This window comes from Anguilla anguilla, chromosome 19 (assembly GCF_013347855.1).
Source record: "Anguilla anguilla isolate fAngAng1 chromosome 19, fAngAng1.pri, whole genome shotgun sequence".
Classification (NCBI taxonomy): domain Eukaryota; kingdom Metazoa; phylum Chordata; class Actinopteri; order Anguilliformes; family Anguillidae; genus Anguilla; species Anguilla anguilla.
Genome location: NC_049219.1, coordinates 7,963,519 through 7,983,691, shown reverse-complemented (window position 1 = coordinate 7,983,691; position 20,173 = coordinate 7,963,519). Strand labels below are relative to the sequence as shown.

General features: G+C 48.1%; 1 protein-coding gene across 2 annotated transcripts; it reads left to right on the top strand.

Annotated features, from left to right (window-relative positions):
- The first annotated feature begins 1,050 nt into the window (after positions 1-1,050).
- panx2 (pannexin 2) lies at positions 1,051-18,789 on the top strand. Of its 2 annotated transcripts, none has more exons than XM_035402315.1 (6): positions 1,051-2,352; positions 9,273-10,282; positions 12,069-13,186; positions 14,682-14,820; positions 17,818-18,012; positions 18,469-18,789. In XM_035402315.1, exons 2-6 carry the CDS (start codon positions 10,054-10,056, stop codon positions 18,759-18,761), a joined length of 1,974 nt encoding a protein of 657 aa, XP_035258206.1. In that variant the 5' UTR covers positions 1,051-2,352; positions 9,273-10,053; the 3' UTR covers positions 18,762-18,789. The 2 variants fall into 2 exon arrangements, with proteins under 2 accessions (XP_035258206.1, XP_035258204.1); XM_035402313.1 differs by having other exon boundaries at positions 17,812-18,012.
- Positions 18,790-20,173: the final 1,384 nt, after the last annotated feature.

The following is a 20,173-nucleotide window of genomic DNA, read 5'->3' as shown; positions in this document are numbered from 1 at the left end:
TTTCAAGCGTGACAAATGAATGATTGATAGGACATTGATCTGGGGCGCAGGTGCGAAGCTAAAACAGAGCGCGTGAGATAGGGGCGAGAGAAGCTGAATAAATACTGTTCTGATGTCGAATATATTAGAAAGTCTACACGACCAATGGGAGCGTGCTTAGTCTTCACTTTCACTCTGCTCGTGAGAATTGATAATGTGCGGGTTTACTAGACTCCCTCTGCAAGGTCCCGAAGAGATTGCTGCACAAGGGGTCAGGAACTAACGCTTTTCCGGCCGCGGTCACCGGTTGGCATTTCAGCACCAAGGACAGAGTGAGGAATCAGCCGCGCGAGGGCAAGAGACCGTTGAGTTATGTATGTGTACCCCGTAAATACGCGCCCGACGGACCCGGTGTTGCTAGCCAATTGATCTCCAGCCATCTACAGCTGCCACCAATGACAGCCCACCTGACCATTCTGAGGCCGAACAGAAAATATGCAACAGTAGACAGCCGATAACTAGACGGTCAACTTTCTGATTTGTCAGAGCTAATAATTTTCAAAGCAATTTTTCTCCATCGATTTAGTCGGTCTTAAAAAGTAAGCGATATGCACTTCTCTATCAAATCGGCCAGAAAAATATCAGATCATTTGTGTTCTCTAATATTGACTGCATATATTGTAATTAATGTCAGTTTGTTTGTCAGATGACCTTGAATAAATCTCACTTAAACGAATGGACACGAGGGCTAACCTACACACATAAAATAACAAATATTAAGATTTTGGAGGAAGTGCAATTATTCGGACTTTATATGGACAATGCGAATGTGAAATATAACATATCAGACTTCAGATCTTAATACCCTGACAAAACAATGTCTTCCGCTTGGCATCCTTCAGTCAGAATACTCTTAGAAATATCTATAACGCAGCCAGTGATCTGATTCGAGCTTTTTAAACGCGAATGCTATTCGTCGCCGATACTGGCGGCTGAAACGCGTGTTGTGCAGATGCCTGCACTCAAGCAACATTGCGGCTGTGCACAACCTTATACCCCTCAATGGTAGCAGCCGCGAGGAGAGACTCTCAAACCGGCGCGAACCGGTTATAGGGAGCTGTATTTTCTCCGTTAGGGAACTAGGGCGTCTCAGCGTTGGTAGGACACAATACTTCTCTCGAGCTCGAAGAGAGCTTTCTATACGGTAGGATGTAGACTGGACAACCGAAAGTGCATCAACTAGTAATCAATAAATGAAAGTTCATCTCCGATCTACAACTTGTAAACTATTATCTCGAACTTGGGAGACACGTACAGTGTCAAAACACTGACAGAACCCGAAGCCAATATTTTTTGATAGCATCAGATGAAATATTAACGCACTCCGAAACGCCTAATAAGAGTTTCCTGTTTTTCAATCAAATAAATATTCTCAATCTACTCTACTCTTTCACGTTTTGCGATACATGCTGCACATATAACAAGATCGACAAAATAATATGATCAGCTAATGTCGGCTCTCTTGTTGCAACCATTTTGTCACCACGGCAAACAGCGGATACAGCCGAGTCCAGGCATCAACAGAAACTCACATAGACAAAAAAATTATAACATGAAGAGACATACAACTGTCAAACATGCGCACCGCGCCCCCAGACGCACAAGGACGCTCGCGCGCTCAGAGAGATCTCGAAGCAGCAACAAGGCGTTCGGAGATGCTGAGAGGAGAGCGACAGAGAAAGATGGTGAACGTTCGCAGGTGTGCTCTTGTTTGTCCTCCACTGGGACCTCTTGACGCGAGAGTCTGCTCAACCAACGCCTACCTCTTAACTAAGTGATATTTGGGCGAGACGGCGTAATGGATGGGAAACAAAGAGTTGATACACTCAGCGCGCGAGTGGGTTTACGACCTCACAGCTTCTGAAATGCTGGACAGCTCCTCTTACATGATGCAACGAGATCCTGCACCGGTGCTCGCGCTACCAGTGTCCTGGTACGACATGTGCAAGACGTTAAAAATACAGGACCGTTCGTCAACAGAGTGTAGTTTGTTATGCTGTCCCATTGTGTAATGTCTTTCAGCTATTCTGCTAAATAACTAATCTAAAGGCAGCCAAAAGCCGCCATAAATGAGACTAAGACAGTAGGGGGTGGAGGTACACAGCAGATTTATATGTAACGGGGCGCACAACTTCAAGCCCAAACGGAAACACGCGTCTACCATCGCTGATTGTGAGGCAAACGAAGGAAAGAGAAAGCGGTAGGGGGAGGAGGAGGTGGGGTAAAGCGGAACAAACCGGTGCCGGATACACGCTGTAGCGGCTCGCCCGCACTGCAGATTAACCCTTGGGGCGCCGAAGATCCTAACGGCGGGTGAGTTCATAAAATTTCATCTCTAGATCATTCTATGTTAGATGTATGGCGTTCATGTTCACAGTCTTAAACGGCCACGCTTGGTTACTGAATGTCTTTCGAAAACCTGCCGTAACCGACACGTGCAGGTCAACGGAAGAGAATTCAGGTGAGAAGCACAGGAGAGGTGAGCAAAAGCCCGGACGCTCTGCCCTCTTTCCGTTCAAACATCTTAACATATTTATGTTATTATTCACATCGCTGTAACACGCCGTCTTTATTTTACGCATACATTTTCTTGACCATTGCATTATTAGTCAGGGTCTGACACCGGGATTTGTTCTGGGTAGCTGAAGTTGCTCAGGCAGTTTTTGACATTGCTGCAACATAGGAAACGCACAGCACGTCTAAAAACTTTCACTGACAACTATGCAACAACGGCAGCACAGACCTTGCGAGGCAATGATATTTTCAACGCGTATGCAACTGTAGCCTATTCCAAAAATGACAAAAACGACCGATAGCAATAAATACATTTCTAATGAACAATTTCAGTACAAATAAATGAAGCTTCTTGTAACTTTCATATCTGCCAAGACGCAAACAATGCATTCGTGTTAAAACAACTTGAACTGTTGGAGAACTGGTCGACATTGAATAAACGAATCATGAGTGATGACTTAACTGACAGGGACAGCGAGCATGAATTCAAGCTTGTATTTCTTAATATATTTTCCTATATAACAATTGATCTTCAAAATTCAAATTGGCCGTTTAGTAGCTTGCCCTCTAATTGTACACTGTTTGCCCGTATTTACATAACATGATTTCACTTTTTTGAACGCTTCCTCCTTCAGTGTTATATGTTCATTTAAGGGCTATCTATCTGTTTTTTTTCTTCTTTCTTTTATTTCAAATCAATTGGGGTTTGTAGCGGGCTACAGCTCGCGATTCTGTCCAGAAGGGCAATGTAATGCTAAGGTCATTTTTATTGATAGCTTCAGCACTAGCTTGTTTCATAACTTCAGGAAAGCACGCTTTCTTTTAATATCCGTTACATACAGACACACCGGTACCTGCAGTTGAGAGAAGAGGCAAGGGCACGGTTGTGGGTTCTAATCTTCCGACAGATACTGCCTTATGTAGAATAATAAGCGTCTGGGTATGGTGTCTGCTAAACCAGCAAATATTACGGCACTCTTGGCATGTGCCCAACTCACAACCATGCGGTTTATCATTGAAGTCATTTAACCGAGCGGGAGATGCTCACTTGCACGAGAAGCAATTGGTTTCTGACCAAAAAAACGCACAGAAAAATAGACAGGCCTTCTTCATAAAATAGTTTCCAGTCAAGCTTTGTGCAAAACATTTTTAAAACAGATTTTTGGCTTTTGGTTTTAAAGCGACAAAATGAATATGATGAGAGGTTGGAAAGCGGAAAGCGTTATTTGCGTGCGGGCCGCTAGCGGGAAAGGCGCAAGGTGGTATCTCAGAAAGATAATCTGGGGGTTATAAGTACAGACGGCAAAATTCACATGAGTTGGATTTGATAGGGACAGTGTACAAAGTGAGTGCACCCACTGATATTTTGACCTGGGTTCATCTAGTTCCGCTAGCTATGTAGCCAGGGCTTTACGCATATGCAGCAGTGGCATTAAAACGTAACTTACGCTATCACGAGGGTCCACCTGACCACGAAGAAAGCCTGTAGTGGAAAAAGAAAACAATGAAAAAACACCACTTTCTCTCGTGTGAGGTAACGGGTTTCCCATCCTTTATACATTAGTTCAGCAGACGCTTTTATGCTGAGTGATTTACAAGGTCCCTCGCCTTAAGGTTCCTAAGATGTCTCTCAAAAGAGCAACAAAAAACCAAGGGAATGGATATAAAACAACCTGCAATATATATTATTTAAAGCAGCAAAAAGGCTTACAGCTCCATGTTATGCTGAAGGACAAACCCATGTTTTTTAAACAGGCGGTCAAAGTTCACACTTTTGGTGAGGCAGTGTCCTCTGAAGGTCTGGACTGGAGAGAGGAAGGGCTTGCTCTGTGGGAAAAAATTATGTCACATGACCATCAGGAAGTATTTATTCACAGAGGCAGTTGTCAATGCGCACCATAGATTGCCACCTCTTGTAGTAGAAGCAGACACCCCTTGGGGTGTCAGGCTTGACTCAGTGGTGGGTACTGTAGTCTATAGGTTAAGCCACTGTGACTTTATGGAAAAATAAAATTTTAAGGGGGACACTTGTGCCTCTGGACAATGTATAAGCCCCTACTTATGACACACAGTGACCTGCAACACTGTGACATGTAGGGTACTTGTAGGGGCTGCTCCTTAAATTTAGCAAAAAGATTTGGTCCCTGCCCAGGTCACATGACCTCTAAGATTAGAGGTCATTTGACACCCTTCTCCACCCAGCTCGCCCCTCTCCTCCTGCCTCAGCCCCAATTCCCCTCTTCCACAAGTTCTCCTGTCTATCATACTATATATCCCTACCCCCTAAAAAAAACCCTCTTTACCTTCCCTTACCCATGCTAATTCTAGTGACAAAGGATTATCTATTGCCGTCGTGTTATGGCCCAACGATTGCACTCTCAATGGCTACTTGGAATGTTGGTGACTTACGAATATAGGCCTTTTAGTCATTAGCGCTAATTGTAAGTCTCGCTTTATAACAAGGTCAGCTAAAAGCATAAGTGAAAATGCAAAGGTAACGCAGACAGTGGGTGAACGTGCTTTGGGTTTCCAGGTTCAACTGCAAACGGGAAAGTATCTGGAAATGACACCAGATGTTTGGCATAGAGGGACACAGCGAATGAACTCAGTCTTTTTAAACAGACCTTTCAATCCAATTTGTTCAGAGAGTGAGTAGAATGCAGTGTGCGTTTGTATTTAGGCGAGCTTGATCAGCATTGGATCACATTTTTAAAAGACATTTCGGAACGCCCTGCTCTGATTGGTCGGTGCACGGTTAGCCCCGCCTCCAGCACGTCCCCGGGTCTCCTTCAGTCTCGTCCTCGGGAAGCGGCGACGGAACACTCTGTGGCTGCTCCCGATCGCCGCAATCAGAGCGCTGGCGTGCGTCAGGTACCACGGACGTTCCTAACGGCGCCAGATCGGCAGGGATGCAACATGTGCGCAAAACCAGTCACCCATAGTGGTCAGTCCTGTGTTACACAATCTATCTTTCCACACCACGTGCATTATACGTACAATATCCCGTTATGTCACATGGAGACCCATTTATTTATAGAAGTCATTATCAATTTAAGATTTTTGGGGGGACCGTGATGCTTTGGAGCGGGGAGTGCTGAATTTTATATTAACATTGCCCTCTCCATTTCCTGGCTACGAGTGAGCTTTCTGAAAGCGTCCTTGCACCTATGAGTCATGGCTCGCTGGAGAACACTATTTATTTCCCCAGTAGAGCTTCATCACTGTCTGTTCGCACAGCTCGCTCTCTGAGCCTCACGGTGCGGTACGGTGCGGTACGGTGCGGTACGGTGTGGTACGGTGCGGTACGGTGCGGCGACTTTTCATCATTTATCACAAGGAGGAGGCTGGCCGAGGGTTCGAACGCGCGAAGGGCGATAGGGAGGGAGAGAGACATAAAGAGACAGAGAGAGAGAGAGAGAGAGAGAGTCAGAGAGACCGAGAGACAGACTGAGAGAGACAGAAAAGAAAGGCACGGGAAAGAAAAGAGATAAATAGACGCAAATTTAAAGACAGAGAACTGGAAAAAAGAACGAAAGAGAACAGAGAAAGAGAGAGGGAGAGACAGGCAGATGGGGAGAGACTGCCACAGCCTGAGGGATGTTGCACAGGAAAATACAGCATCACATTTCCTTTAGCAAAGATGAGATTATATTGCAATTTAAAACATTGTGTTGTTATTGTAACTGTTTTATTTTAATTGATAATTAATACCCCCACAACCCCTTATTATTTTCATTTTTTGTTATCGCTTGTGTCCGTATTTGTGCCTTTCGGGTGTGTCGGGTTGATAAAACTTTTTGTTTGGTCATTAAATTTAAATTAATTTATTGGATAATTTTATATTTAATTGCAGTTCAGGGTTTTTAGGAATCGCTGTTGAGGGGTGACTTTCGTCTACCTGAAATATCTGTCTGGGTGAGTGGGAGGTCTGAACTGTCACTGGTTGCTTGGGGTAAACGCCTTCATATCGTTACCGCAGTTTCCTCTCAGGGGCAGGTCACAGTAATTTTATAATACCAAACAAATTTGTTCGTTTCGTCCGTTGTTTGTATCGTCTGTATTGATAAACATCTAGATTTAGATATCTAGACAAGCTTTGTCACTTGTTGATTTTTAGAAGCTAATCATTTCAAACCTGACCGTTTCAGGCTCAGGTTACGGTCAGATGGTTAATTCCTCGCTAGCATCGCGGGCTAGCAAAGCCAGGAACGCGAAACCGCAAGATAACCGCGGAAACCGTGTCGTTACTTCAGCCGACCGCGGCCGTCCCCATTGGTTGGGGTGAGTGGAGCGGCCTCGAAAAGCCTGTGACGCTCGCTCACTCGCTCGCCCGCCGTCAGCCCCCAGCCCCCAAAACTGGGGTCACACAACAACCCTGGTGTCATCTACTGCTTTGATCATAGAGTCGGGGGGGAAGGGGGGAGGGGGGGGGGCGTCAGAGGCGAGAAGTCTAGAGATCCAGGATGGAAGTGGGAGAGAGCGCTGGAACGTTTGAGAAAGCGGACACACAAAAGAAGATCTGGGTCTTACGTGGAAATCAGACATTTTATGCCCTCGGAGAGCGGACCGCAGAGAAACAAACTGACAGCTGCGCTACAGGTGCCTTGCATTTCAAAAATGACAGTTTGAATTTGAATTTGAAAGAGAGCGTGTGCAGAGGAAGAGGGGGGGGTGTGCTGTGCGGAGTTCTCTCCAGCTGCACCTCTCCCCTGCTCACTCAGCGAGAATCGGTAATGACACAGGCGCACAGCCTGCCGATGAGCATGCATAATGAAACAGGGATAAGGCCGCCGTGACATCACCTCACGGGTAAAAATAGAAAGGCCCTCCGCCAATCACAGAGAAGGCTGGTGACGGCTAACAGAACAACGCCAGCACTGATTGGTGGATACTGCTTCCCGGATACCCATAGGGTGCAGAAGTACATTGTTATTCCCTATTCCTGATTGGCAGTGGCACAGTTCACCCTGTTCTACACGCTACAGTGCCTTAAAGGGGACCTTCAGAAAACATGCAGCTCAATTTAAATAGGTAACATGAATATATAATACTACAATACCACATCATACAGCGCTCCAGACGGTGACATCACCTGGGCGCAACGCAGAGAACGGACTCACAAAATTTAGCGGAGGCTGCGGGGCAGGAGCGAAGGCGAGGGGACGCACACGCTGACTTGATTTCGCCCAGATTGGTGATTGATTGATTATGCCTGGCCAGTCAAATTAGATCATTTTTAAAAAGGGAAGCTATAAAGTATTTTTTTTTTAATACAGGGGGCATTTACTTCATAGGCCAAAGACCATATTATGACACTCGCTCAATAACTGCCATCTATTAAGAACATAAGAATATAAGGATAGATAATAATGAGAAAAGGCCATTAGCAAACACACAGCACTGCGTCAAAGCCTGGATCTGAACAACCCCCCCCCCCCCCCGGGTTTCTGCCTCGATTGCATGACCTGGCAGTCTGTTCCACACAGCTGTGTGCCATTACCCTCCCGCTAGGGGAGAGCAGCGCATTTCAAAGATGGAGGTCACGGAGAAGCCGGCGGGAACCTCGAGCAAAAAACGGGAAAGCCCTTACCGGGGGGGGGGAGTGCCGCAAAGGATTCTGGGATTTTTGGACATGGTCCAATCAGAGCTTCCCAGGGAGGACCGCAGCACAGACCGCCGACGAGGGGTGGAGCCTCGGAGATCACAGGGTCCGCCCACACAAAAGTCCACGCCCACGCGTCCATCGCAGAGACAGAACGTGCTGCAGCACGCTGCAGAGTCATACATCTGCCCATACATTTGGTTGCAGTATGGTTGCAGAATATTTGATTTCATTATACGTGCAGTGGATTACTTTTCCCTAAGGAACGTTTGTCCACTTTGAGGGTGGATTCATGGGAAATGATTGAGAGAATAATCTTTGCCCCGGAGCCTTATTGACAGAGGGTAGATCAGTGTGGAGTAATGAGTCTTCGGATCTGATTTTGGCTAAGCGGGTTCTTGCGCGGGTTAAGAGAGCGGTAACTTTGTCCTGGGTCAGCCGGCACCGCCAAAAATCCCGGGAAGGCGATGATATTCCAGGCCAAAAGGCTGATCCTCCGGTCTTGTCGTGTTCCGCACACAAAATACGAAATAACATCTGTGGCCGTTTGCAACATCATTACCAAAAAGCCGATATTAGACAGTACAGTGTAATGAGACAGAAGCATCCTAAAAATAGTTTAAAATACCCTATAATAAAAGGCCTTGGCCAGAAACGGTACAGAGAATTCACTGCAAACAAGCTGCCATTGATTTAGCAGCCTTATGGGATTTTGCCCATGTGAGTGCTGGTTATCAGTGCTTTACATCTTCAACCCAAGGGCTCTGCTTCAGATTCCGTTTGATTGCTTTTCCCTTCATCTGGTGTGTTCTTTTGTTTGCGAGTTCTGAATGAATCCTGTTCAGAAATATACACGGGTAAGTTACAGCCTTTTCCCTGCGTGTCTTAACTATTTGGACAGCCCCTCGTTTTCGCCAGTTCACTCGTTGTCCCAGTGCTGCTTTTAACAAGAGCCATTTCCGCTTCCTGATTTATGGCGATTTTATGGTCAATCTGCTAGATTTGGTTCCTCTGGATGCCGGTCACTGCCCCCCATCCCCACCCCCAGTGCCTTAGATTTCTGTGTGTATTGGTTTCTCACAGTATCAAGCGCCTGCTTTTTGTTCTTCTCTTGCAGGAATACAAATCAGGACAGAGGGAAAACCGTACGCGTGCTCTTAAGACAGATGCGAGAGCAGACAACCGCATTCGCTCGAAACCCGGTCAAGCCAGTTACTCCACTTGAAGTGCACTTGACATAGACAGTTACACCATTGGTAAGACCACAAATAATTTTTTAAAGCAGGACAGGAACTTAGAAGAAACAGACACTCATTTCTGTGAAATGGGCAGTCTTATCAAAGTGAGTATATAGAATAATTCAATCTGGTATGCAGTGAGGGACAGTAGCGTTCCCAGAACATCAGTAAGGCAGTCTAATACCAGTGAAGTCACAGCCCGGTCACCTAGACGGACAGGCCAGTCACACACAATCAGACAGCAAGTCAGCTGTTCGGACACAATCAGTCAGCAAATCTGTCAATCAGGCACAATCAGTCAGACTCCTAGTCACGCACCATCAGACAGTAAGTTGGTCATACACAATCAGTAAATCAGTCAGCTATAAACAGTCAGTCAGTGAGACAGCAGGTCATATACAATCAGACAGCCGGTCTTTCAGGCTGTGACACTCAACCAGACAGTCAGAAAAAAAGACAGACGCTGTCCGTCAATCGGCAAGGTCGGCCGACAAGCTCGACGGTCCAATGAGCCGCGGCCAGCCCCTTCAGTGAGAAAGAGCCGGCCAATCGGAAGCCCGGCTGGGCCGGGGAGGCCCAGACGCCCAAGAGCCCGCGGGACCAGGAGAAGGGAGTTGGAGGGGAGGGGATAAATTGGGAGAGAGACTCCCGGCGACCCGAATGCAGAACCTCCTCGAGCAGAACTTGGACATGGCCACGGCTCTGCTCGCCGGAGAGAAGCTGAAGGAGCTGATCCTGCCGGGCTCGTCCCAGGACGAGAAGGGCGGGGCCCTGGCCGGCCTCATGGTCCAGCTCAAGCTGGAGCTGCCCTTCGACCGCGTGGTCACCATCGGCACCGTCATCATCCCCATCCTGCTGGTCACCCTGGTCTTCACCCGCAACTTCGCAGGTTAGGAACTTCGCTCGTGGGAACTGCGCAGCGATCGCGGCGCGCTGCGTCAGGACTGGAGCTTTCCCGTCCCCAAGGCTGATTGCATAACAATAAGGGTGGTGATTCGAGCTGGATAAACTGATCTAGGAGCAGCATGTGGTGGTAGACTTTTTAGGCAGTTCTGTGTCCTCAATATCATAATCCTACGAAGAGTGTACTTATTATGTGTCATACACTATACGTAGTTTTTCAGAAGCCCAGCTGTGTATGAAATTTGAAACTTAATTGATCAATCGACGCAGCTGATTAGACAGTTAACACACCTCACCTGGTTTCTTGGGCGAAACCCAACACCGGCAGACCAGCATAGCTTCTCCTGAACCAGGGTCACAGTCTACCGGACTAGGGACTACCTGCCCTTTATTTGTATCAAATAAATGTATCAGTATGCTCGCCTGACCATCTTTGTTAAGGGATAAGGGCCCACGCTTAGTGTGCGAGGTCCTTATGGAGATGAGGCTGGGCTGGTTTGGGCCGCTGAGGAAAGTGCTGAGTCAGGTTCTCTGCATAGCAACACCAACCAGCTGTGACTGAGTGCTTTCCTTTCTTAAGGGGGGGGCGGAGAAGGGGGGGGGGGGGGGGGGGGGCTCTCTCATCCGCATTCCCCCGCACCGGTGCAGGCCCCTCCTCGGGGCGTCGGCCATCTTCGCCCGGGCTCTTAAAGGGCCGGCTCGCGGACGCTCGGTATTTCTCGGCGCGCGCTCGCTCGATGCGCTCGCGGGCCGAGCCGCGCAGCCGGCTTCGCGGTAACGGCGGCTCGCGGCCGGCCGGACGCCGGGGTTCTCAAACTCGTCCCGGACCCCCCCCCCCGCGCGTGCTGGTTCTACTTCCAGACGCTTTGGCGGTCCCTCGACCGTGACAAGCCGTTAACGGTTCTTAATTAAGACTTCTAATGTCCACCGAGGGACGGTTTACCCTCGCACGGCCACAATGTGCCAGAAGCTAGCTAAACATGACATGAAGAAGGAATGCTTCACTGCTCCACATTCACACCCCTAGACAACCAGCCAGATCAACTGATGGTTTCCTTTCCTGTAATGTAATATTTCGCAAACAATTCCAAAAAGGGAAAAAGGAATTAATCATATTTTAAATTGATTACAGGCTAACCAGTGAGATAATTGAGGCTCTAATTGCTGAAAGTGTGGACGCTGAAACTTAATATTTGTGGAAAAATTAAAAGCTCAAAATGAGCCAAACTTGCTTCGTGCTTAAGAAAATAACATACGGTTTCAGCAACCCTTAATTGGGCGAGAGATTGGCTGTAAGTTAAACCAGCAAACAGAAGAGGGCCCTGGGGTGGAGTTGGAGAATGCTATGGAGCATAAGCTACTTTAAGGAAATGTTGGTAGTGGATAGAAAGGGTGAAACATTAAAGCAGTATCTCATTTTATGCAGTGAATGATAGTTATGTCTTTTATAACAGTAATGAATAACAGTTATGTCTTGAGTTGTGTCAGTTATGTTCATAAAAAGGAAAGAGCAGTAATACTCCTTCCTGAAAGTATCTGACCTTTTAGGTTCCAAAATGATATACTGCTACACTCCGGTAACCGCTAATGCCCCGCTCCCTGATCTCCTGACCCAAATACCGCTACACTCAGCTAACTGCTAACACCCCCCTCCCCACATCTGCACACCCATATACTGCAAAACTATGCTAACCGCTAACACCCCCCTCACCACATCTGCCCACCCATATACTGCAAAACTGCGCTAACGCCCCCATCTCTGCCCTCTCCAGAGGAGTCCATCTACTGCTACACGCCGCACAACTTCACCCGCGACCAGGCCCTGTACGCCCGCGGCTACTGCTGGACGGAGCTGCGGGACGCCATCCCGGGCGTGGACCCCGCCCTCCGGCCCTCCCTCTTCGAGCACAAGTTCCTGCCCTACGCCCTGCTGGCCTTCGCCGGCATCATGTACCTGCCCGCCCTGGGCTGGGAGTTCATGGCCTCCACGCGCCTCACCTCCGAGCTCAACTTCCTGCTCCACGAGATCGACAACTGCTACCACCGGGCGGCCGAGGGCCGGGCGCCCAAAATCGAGAAGCAGATCCAGTCCAAGGGGCCGGGCATCACGGAGCGGGAGCGCCGCGAGATCATCGAGAACGCCGAGAAGGAGAAGAGCCCCGAGCAGAACCTCTTCGAGAAGTACCTGGAGCGCCGCGGCGAGAGCAACTTCCTGGCCAAGCTGTACCTGGCCCGCCACCTGGCCATCATCTGCCTGAGCTCCATGCCCATCACCTACCTGAGCGCCTACTACGCCCGCCAGCGGCAGAACGAGTTCACCTGCGCCCTGGGCGAGCTGCCGGACGTCAGCAGCCCGCCGCCGCACCGGCTGGACGTCAACTGCAAGCTGCCGGCCGTGCAGCTCCAGCGCATCATGGCCGCCGTGGACCTGGGCCTGCTCGCCGGCGTCAACGTCATCATCCTGCTCAATCTGCTGCACCTGTTCGTGGTGCGCAAGTCCAACTTCGTCTTCGACAAGCTCCACAAGGTGGGCATCAAGACGCGGCGGCGCTGGCAGCGCTCGCAGTTCTGCGACATCAACATCCTGGCCATGTTCTGCAACGAGAACCGCGACCACATCAAGTCGCTCAACCGCCTGGACTTCATCACCAACGAGAGCGACCTCATGTACGACAACGTGGTCCGCCAGCTGCTGGCCGCCCTGGCGCAGTCCAACCACGACGCCACGCCCACCGTGCGCGAGTCCGGCATCCAGACGGTGGACCCGGGCCTGGACCCCGCCGTGCTGGCCGTCGGCGAGCTGGGCGGGGAGCCGCCGCTGGTCGTGAAACGCCCCCGGAAGAAGATCAAGTGGATCCCCTCCACCAACCCCCTGCCGCAGCCCTTCAAGGTAGGACCCGGTACCCCTGTTTCGGAGAGTCGGACTCTCCCCTGTGTCCACCAATCGGACGTCTCACTACAGGAAATCAGAGCAAAGCAGTCCCTTTTGTTTTACTGTAATTGCTCTCAAACTTGACCCTGGGGGTCTCCTGTACATGCTGGCTTTGTTCCAACCGTAATCATAACCTTTACTGCAACAAGCTCTTAGCTGCTCTCAGTTAGACTCTTTAAATGTCTGCTGAAGGAGGGTTTACACTGTTAAGGCCAGATTGTATCGGAAATAGGCCGCGCCTTGTCCCTCGGTCACATTCAAGGACTGGTCCATCAGTCCGATCAAAGAGTGCTCTCAGTTGCCGTAACGTGTCACATGGCAAGCGGATTCCTTTTTTAATCGAAAGTGTGGAGACGCGGTCATCGAAAACCGTTTGACAAAAATGAAGAGCTCAAAGGTGTGAAAACAGAGACGACCCAAAATGCACTGTCTACAAGCACTGTGTCACTGTGTCTACAAGTTTTCATGGGGAAAAGCGTGAGAACCTGAAGACTTTTTCAACAGCCTTTAATGATCAAAAGGTTGGTGGTAATTGAAACCATCCAGGGATACATTTTTAAAATATATATACATATATATTTTTTGAGCTTATCAGCTGTACTGGACAGGACAGTGTAGAGAGACAGAAAGAAAGGGGAGCGAGAGACAGGAAGAGACATGCGACTGGATTCTAAAGGTCGAGGTCGTACAGGCTATGCCACTAGACACCCCAGGAATACATTTTTGAACGCAATATATCAGCAGTATGTGCACTGCATTTATGTTGTTGGTTTTATATTGTTGTAAAATCGTTCTCGCGGTCGGGTCTTTTGTGTGTGTATATTGCACCTCGCTGGAATTAGGCCTCCTGTCATGCCTTTCATGAGATTACACCGCCACAAAATTTTTACATGGAAATAAAGTCATGAAATCAAATATAAAAATAAAACCATGCAGGAGCGAGTTGTGGATATCTCAACAGATTTTCATATTAAATTCGCTAAATATAATACTCAAATGAAATGATTTGTTGACCAAAGATGTATGTAAACACACATTTATACAGTGTGTTGAGTATTCAATACCATTATGATCCCTCAGTCATGAGCTGTTTTGTGGGACAATCATCTTGTTTTAATTTGTTGTACATTTAATTTATTCGTTTTTATTTATATAACGTGCACAGTCATTCCTACTGGTATTCAGCAACCTATCAAGAGAGAATTGCACAACTTTCTGGATTTTTTTTTTTACATAGCATCCATTCATTCAGCTGAGTATCTATATACACGGAAGAAATTCCGTTTAAGTACCTTGCTCAAGGGTACAATCTTATCCAATCCGGATTGGCTTTTCAAAAAAAAAAAAGCTCACTTCTGCGCTCAGCCCATCCAGTTAAGGTGGCGATCGGCGGGTCGTCCGAAGGGGAAGCCCCTCACTCGCTCTCTCTCCGCTCTCTCCCCTCGACGCGCAGGAGCCGCTGGCGATGACGCGGCTGGAGAACAGCGCCAAGCCGGAGAAGCTGAAGCCGGTTCGGCGAAAGACGGTGATGGACAACTTCATCAACCCGCAGCTGGACACCAAGAGCACGCAGCACCCGCCCATCTCCAAAGGTACCGGCCTTCCAGAACGTTCTCTTCGTTTCCAGGCTCGCCTTCTCCCCAGAATGTATCTTCTCTATCTTTTCCGAAAGTCAGGAAATGACTTCAAAACTTGACCACGAGCCCTTTTTAAAATGTTTTTTTTTCCTCCATAACGTTTCTTCGTGCAGAGCTTCATGCCAATGCTACTTTTAAAAAAAGTGCCGTAAATACATTCTGAATCATCAGCTGGTGCATCCTCGTCCATCCCTGTCTATCAGTAAGCAGCCAGGCTCACATCTGTCACCCGCAAGCCTGACAAAACCAATCGGCGTCCATCTTGATTGTAGTTCACCGGCTTCTTTCTTTTCAGAATTAAATTTGCATTGTGCTTCATTCTCAAGCTTGTATACCCTCCTGTTATGTTGCGGGTCAAATTGACCCTTTTTAAAGTTTGAAAATCTAGGAAAAATACTTAAAAAAATTTTTCAGTATGAAACTTCTTCTACTGGCCTTAATTAGTGTAATCAACATTTTAAATGAAAATCGTTCATTTCATGTATTTGCAAACCCCCCCTGTATGTTTATATCACAGAGATACTGTTCGGGTCAATTTGACCCGGCAGTGAAAGTGGAGGCTAAAAGGGGTCAGAAGAGTTAAATTTAGACCATTTCTTTCTTTGCAGATGTGAGACATAAGGTATTTCCTACTCCCTCCCACCATATTTCTCCCCAATCACACACACACACACACACACACACACACACACCCGCATGCACACACGCACACACAGACACACACATACACGTTTGTATTGCTATACTTGTGAGGACTTCCCATTGACTTACATTCATTCCGTAACCTCTAACCCTAACCCCAACCCCAACCAATACATGCCTAACTCTATTCCTAACCCTAAAACAGCCTCTTGAACTTGTGGGGACCAGCAAAAGGTCCCCATCTTGCATAATTTTCCTCATCCTTCTATCCTTGTGGGGACATTTGGTTCTCACAAAGATAGTAATACATGCCGATACACACACACACACACACACACACACACACACACACACACACACACACACACACACACACACATTTCACCCCAATCTAACACACACAAATACACACATACATACAAACACTCTTTCTCCTTATTATCCATTATCCCTACCTCACCTGTAAAGTGTGAGAAAGTGGAGATATGCCGAACTGTTGGTGATCAAGTATAGGGCCCCTCAATTGTCCAAGTTTGTCTTCACAGACACCACAGCCCTAGTGTCTCATGAGCACTCTCCATAAAAATGCCGAAATCAGCATCAGAGAGGACCAGAAACCAAGCATGATCCTAGATTACAATGCCACCAAAGGGGGGGTGGAACAACTTGGACAAAGTAACGGGGTCCTACAGCACCAAGCGAATGACTGCGTGCTGGCCTTTATGCATCTTTTATAACATAATTGATGTATCGGCCTACAATGCATTCATCATCTGGATGGAGATTTTTCCTGAGTGGAACGTGTCAAAGCTGTATAAGAGGCGCATCTTCCACGAGGAGCTGGGGAAGGCATATGGTGGTACCGCATATACAACGGAGGCAGCACAAGGACCCCAGCCACTGCAGCCACAGTGAGGGAGATCCAGGAGAGGGCTGCACCTAGTACACCAGTGCCTGAGGTAAGTAAGTGTGTGTGTGGTGTGTGTGTGTGCGCGCGCGTGCATGCGTGCGTGTCAGGGGATCGGGATCAGCAAAAAGACATAGTAATCATCTCCCTCATCTTTCTAGGTTGCTGCTGGGGGAAGAAGGAAGTGGAAGAGGTGCCAGGTCAGCATGACGTCAAGATGAGCACGACATGTGCAACGTGCAAAATTCATTTGCAAAAAGCATAACGTGACGACATGTCACTCGTGTGCTGTGTAGACACACAGATACACACACACACACATACACACGCCTCGTTCATATTGCTCAACTCTTGTTCATTTTTGTTCATTTCTTCATTTCTAAACATTGCATAAATAAAGTTTACTTTCAATAAAATCCTTATGACTCATTTGGCTTGATTTTAAGTGAACCGGTAAATTTGACCCTGAACAGAAGAGGTGTCTCATCTCTATTTAGCAACATCACCCCATGAAAAAAAAATGTTTAAAAATGTAAAACAAATTTTAAAAAATTAAATGTTATGTAAAACTAGTGTATTTTATATCTAGGTTTTTCCAATATACAGAAAAAAGAGAGTTTGAACATGTATTTTTTATGAAAAACGAGTGAATTATCCTAATGAAACCATGATCTGTGAGAGGTGAATAACACCATTGCACTAAATTTTGATTGAATTGTTAGCAATGAGGTACCCACACAATGTTCATTAGGATTTTTTGGTTTCTGACAACTTTTGGATGTTTAAACATGCACTGGGTCAGATTGACCCGGGAACATTTTTGCTGTACCTAAAAAATGAACAGAACAGGAGGGTTAAGCTTTGTATTCACATTTTGTTTCGTATTGTGTTATATTCTGAAATTTGTTTTGTATTTTCTGTTAGAGGGGGTTACACAATGTATTTTTTTTTAGTATTTTCCTTATTCTGTATAATTTTGTATTTTGTATTTTGTGGTGAAATTATCACAGTAGGTACAGCAGTTGTCTGGCAACTGGAGAATTATCAGTTCCTTTCTCGGGCTTCTGTGTGTGTGGAAGTGTTCCTTGAGCGAGACACCTCACCCCCCCACTGCTCCCGAGCGCCTTGCACGATTGCCTCGATCACCTCTGGTGTGTGAGTGTGTGTGTGAATGGGTGAATGAAAGGCATGGCCATTGGTGTGTGAGAGTGTGTGTGTGTGAATGGGTGAATGAAAGGCATTCATTGTAAGTTGTTGCTGGAAAATGCGCTCCATAAATGCAGTCCATTTACCGCTGATGTGACATTCTTTGGACATATAATATTTTTACTCCTCCACGTGCGTGCACATTCCCTCCCACCCCCCCTTAACCCCCCCCCCCCCCCCATTCCCCACAGCCACAGACCTGACCGGCGGGTGCCTGGAGAAGAAGCATGCCCGAAACTTCTCCCTGGACGTCCAGCCCTACACCCTGACCTTCCGGAAAACCAAGGTCGAGACCGTCCAATCGCAGCCCCACCCGCAGGAGCACACGCTGGACAGCGTCTTCATAGAGGGGACCCACACCGTCGTCCACGCAGTCCCCGCCCCCATCGCAGGTCAGCCTCCTACAGGAGCAGCAGAGAACAGCGTCTGTAAACTCATTTCTCTGGGCGAAATACTTACCTCATAAATAAAAAATTGTCCCAACAGTAACACAAAGGTAACATCATATGCAAATATTTTGTTTTCTGTACATGGCTTCGCTAACATCCCAGCTGACCTGTAAATGAGCAATAATTAATTAGAGCTTTAAAGAGTAGGTTTTTTGGAATGTATTTTCAAAATTTTGGCACTGTTCTAGAACTGCTTTCAGTCACCAGTAGTGATCATTACATCAGCATTAGAATGTTCATGCTGGTGAACGGATTGTTACATCAGCATTCGAATGTTCACTTGAGAACCTTCTAATGCTGGTGCACTGATTGTGATCTTACACATTAAAGGGGTTCATGTGTTTAATTAATCTCTCTCACTCACTCTCTCTCTCTCTCTCTCTCTCCCTCTGTCTACAGAGAAAAAAGACACTCTGATAGAGTCCCCTGCTCCGCCCTTCTCAGCAGTCACCCTGCCCAACTCCTCCTACCTGAACGGGAGCTCGCCCACCCAGCCCCTCCCCCCGGAAACGCTCGCCCCAGCGGGGGAGCCGGACGGCCAGGGCGTGGCCTTCGGCCGGAACCCCGCCCACCCGCTGCTGGGCATCCGGCGCGCGCTGTACGACGAGGAGGAAGAGGAGGAGGCCGAGTCCAGGCGGGACAGGCTGGCCGCGAGGCCCGGCGGGGAGCTGATCGCCGCCGGCGAGTGCTGAGAAGGGGGAGGGGGGGGCGAAGACGACCCTCACGACCCCTCCCCCACCGCCCCCCGCCCCCCGCCCGGCTCCGCCCCCCGCTCATCCCACCGCTGCCGCCGTTGTGCTGGATCCATTTTAGCTGCGCTCGGGCGTCGGGCAGAACGGTTGGAAGGTTGGTCTGGCTGGCTGATCCCAGAACAGTGCTCTCAGGGGCGCCCGCTAACCCAGCGGAGCGCTGCGTTTAAGGAGACCGATCCCAGATCTGTTTCCTGTCCGCCGCCCATCGCAAAACCCAGCGCACGCCGACACGCTAACAGCTAAAGAGCAGGGCTGCATTAAAAAAAAAGTTCAGCGGCTGGTTGCTAAGCGTCGTCACCGCGCCCGCCGACAGTAGTCATAGAATTCAAAAAACACTTTCATAAGCCGCTCTGGATAAAAGCGACTGTAAAATTATGTAAATGCAAATGTATGGCCTGACACAGATTCTTAAATACATCGCTCACGTAGCATCAGTAACGTACAGTCTTTAGGCACCATATACATCACATTACAGGCATTTAGCAGATGCTCTTATCCAGAGCAACTTGTGCAACTTCTTACACAGCATTTACACTGCATCCATTGATACAGCTGAATATATATACTGAAGCAATGCAGGCTAAATATCTTGCCCTTTACTACCCTGTAGCGCTTTCAAAAGTACACTTCTAGATACCCAGTGGTGACTCCATTCACTGTAGCACTCATATGGACCAAAAAGGAAAATGAGGGGGAGGGGGCAGACCCTGACCACCGATCCAGGATCAGCTGACCAAGCCCAAACCCGATTGCCAGCTGCTGCGTGCGAGAAGGCTGAGACTGATCCAGAGTCAGTGCCAGGGGGAGGTAGCACTGCACTCCTCCTCTCTCTACTCACGTCCTCCTGCAGTGCAGTACTCTAGCGCAGCCAATCAGTGCACTCCAGCACTCTGACACAGCCAAACAGTGCACTCTTCCACTTGGGTGCAGCCAATCAGGGTACAGCAGCACTCTGACACAGCCAATCAGTGCACTCTAGCACTCTGGTGCAGCCAATCAGGGTACAGCAGCACTCTGACACAGCCAATCAGTGCACTCTAGCACTCTGGTGCAGCCAATCAGGGTACAGCAGCACTCTGACACAGCCAATCAGTGCACTCTATGACTCTGGAGCAGCCAATCAGGGCACAGCAGCACTCTCGCGCAGCCAATTAGTGCACTGCAGCACTCTGGACCAGCCAATCAGGGGGAGAGGGAAGCAAATGGAGGAAGAGACTGTACTGCATCACGCTTTAGCTTCACCACAGACCCTGTTTCAACCCACGCTTTTAAGAAGTCTGTGCGCTTACCACCAAGAATCACGCTCACAATTTTGCTGTGCCCAGAGACACAGTCTGGTAGCCAATGTTTGG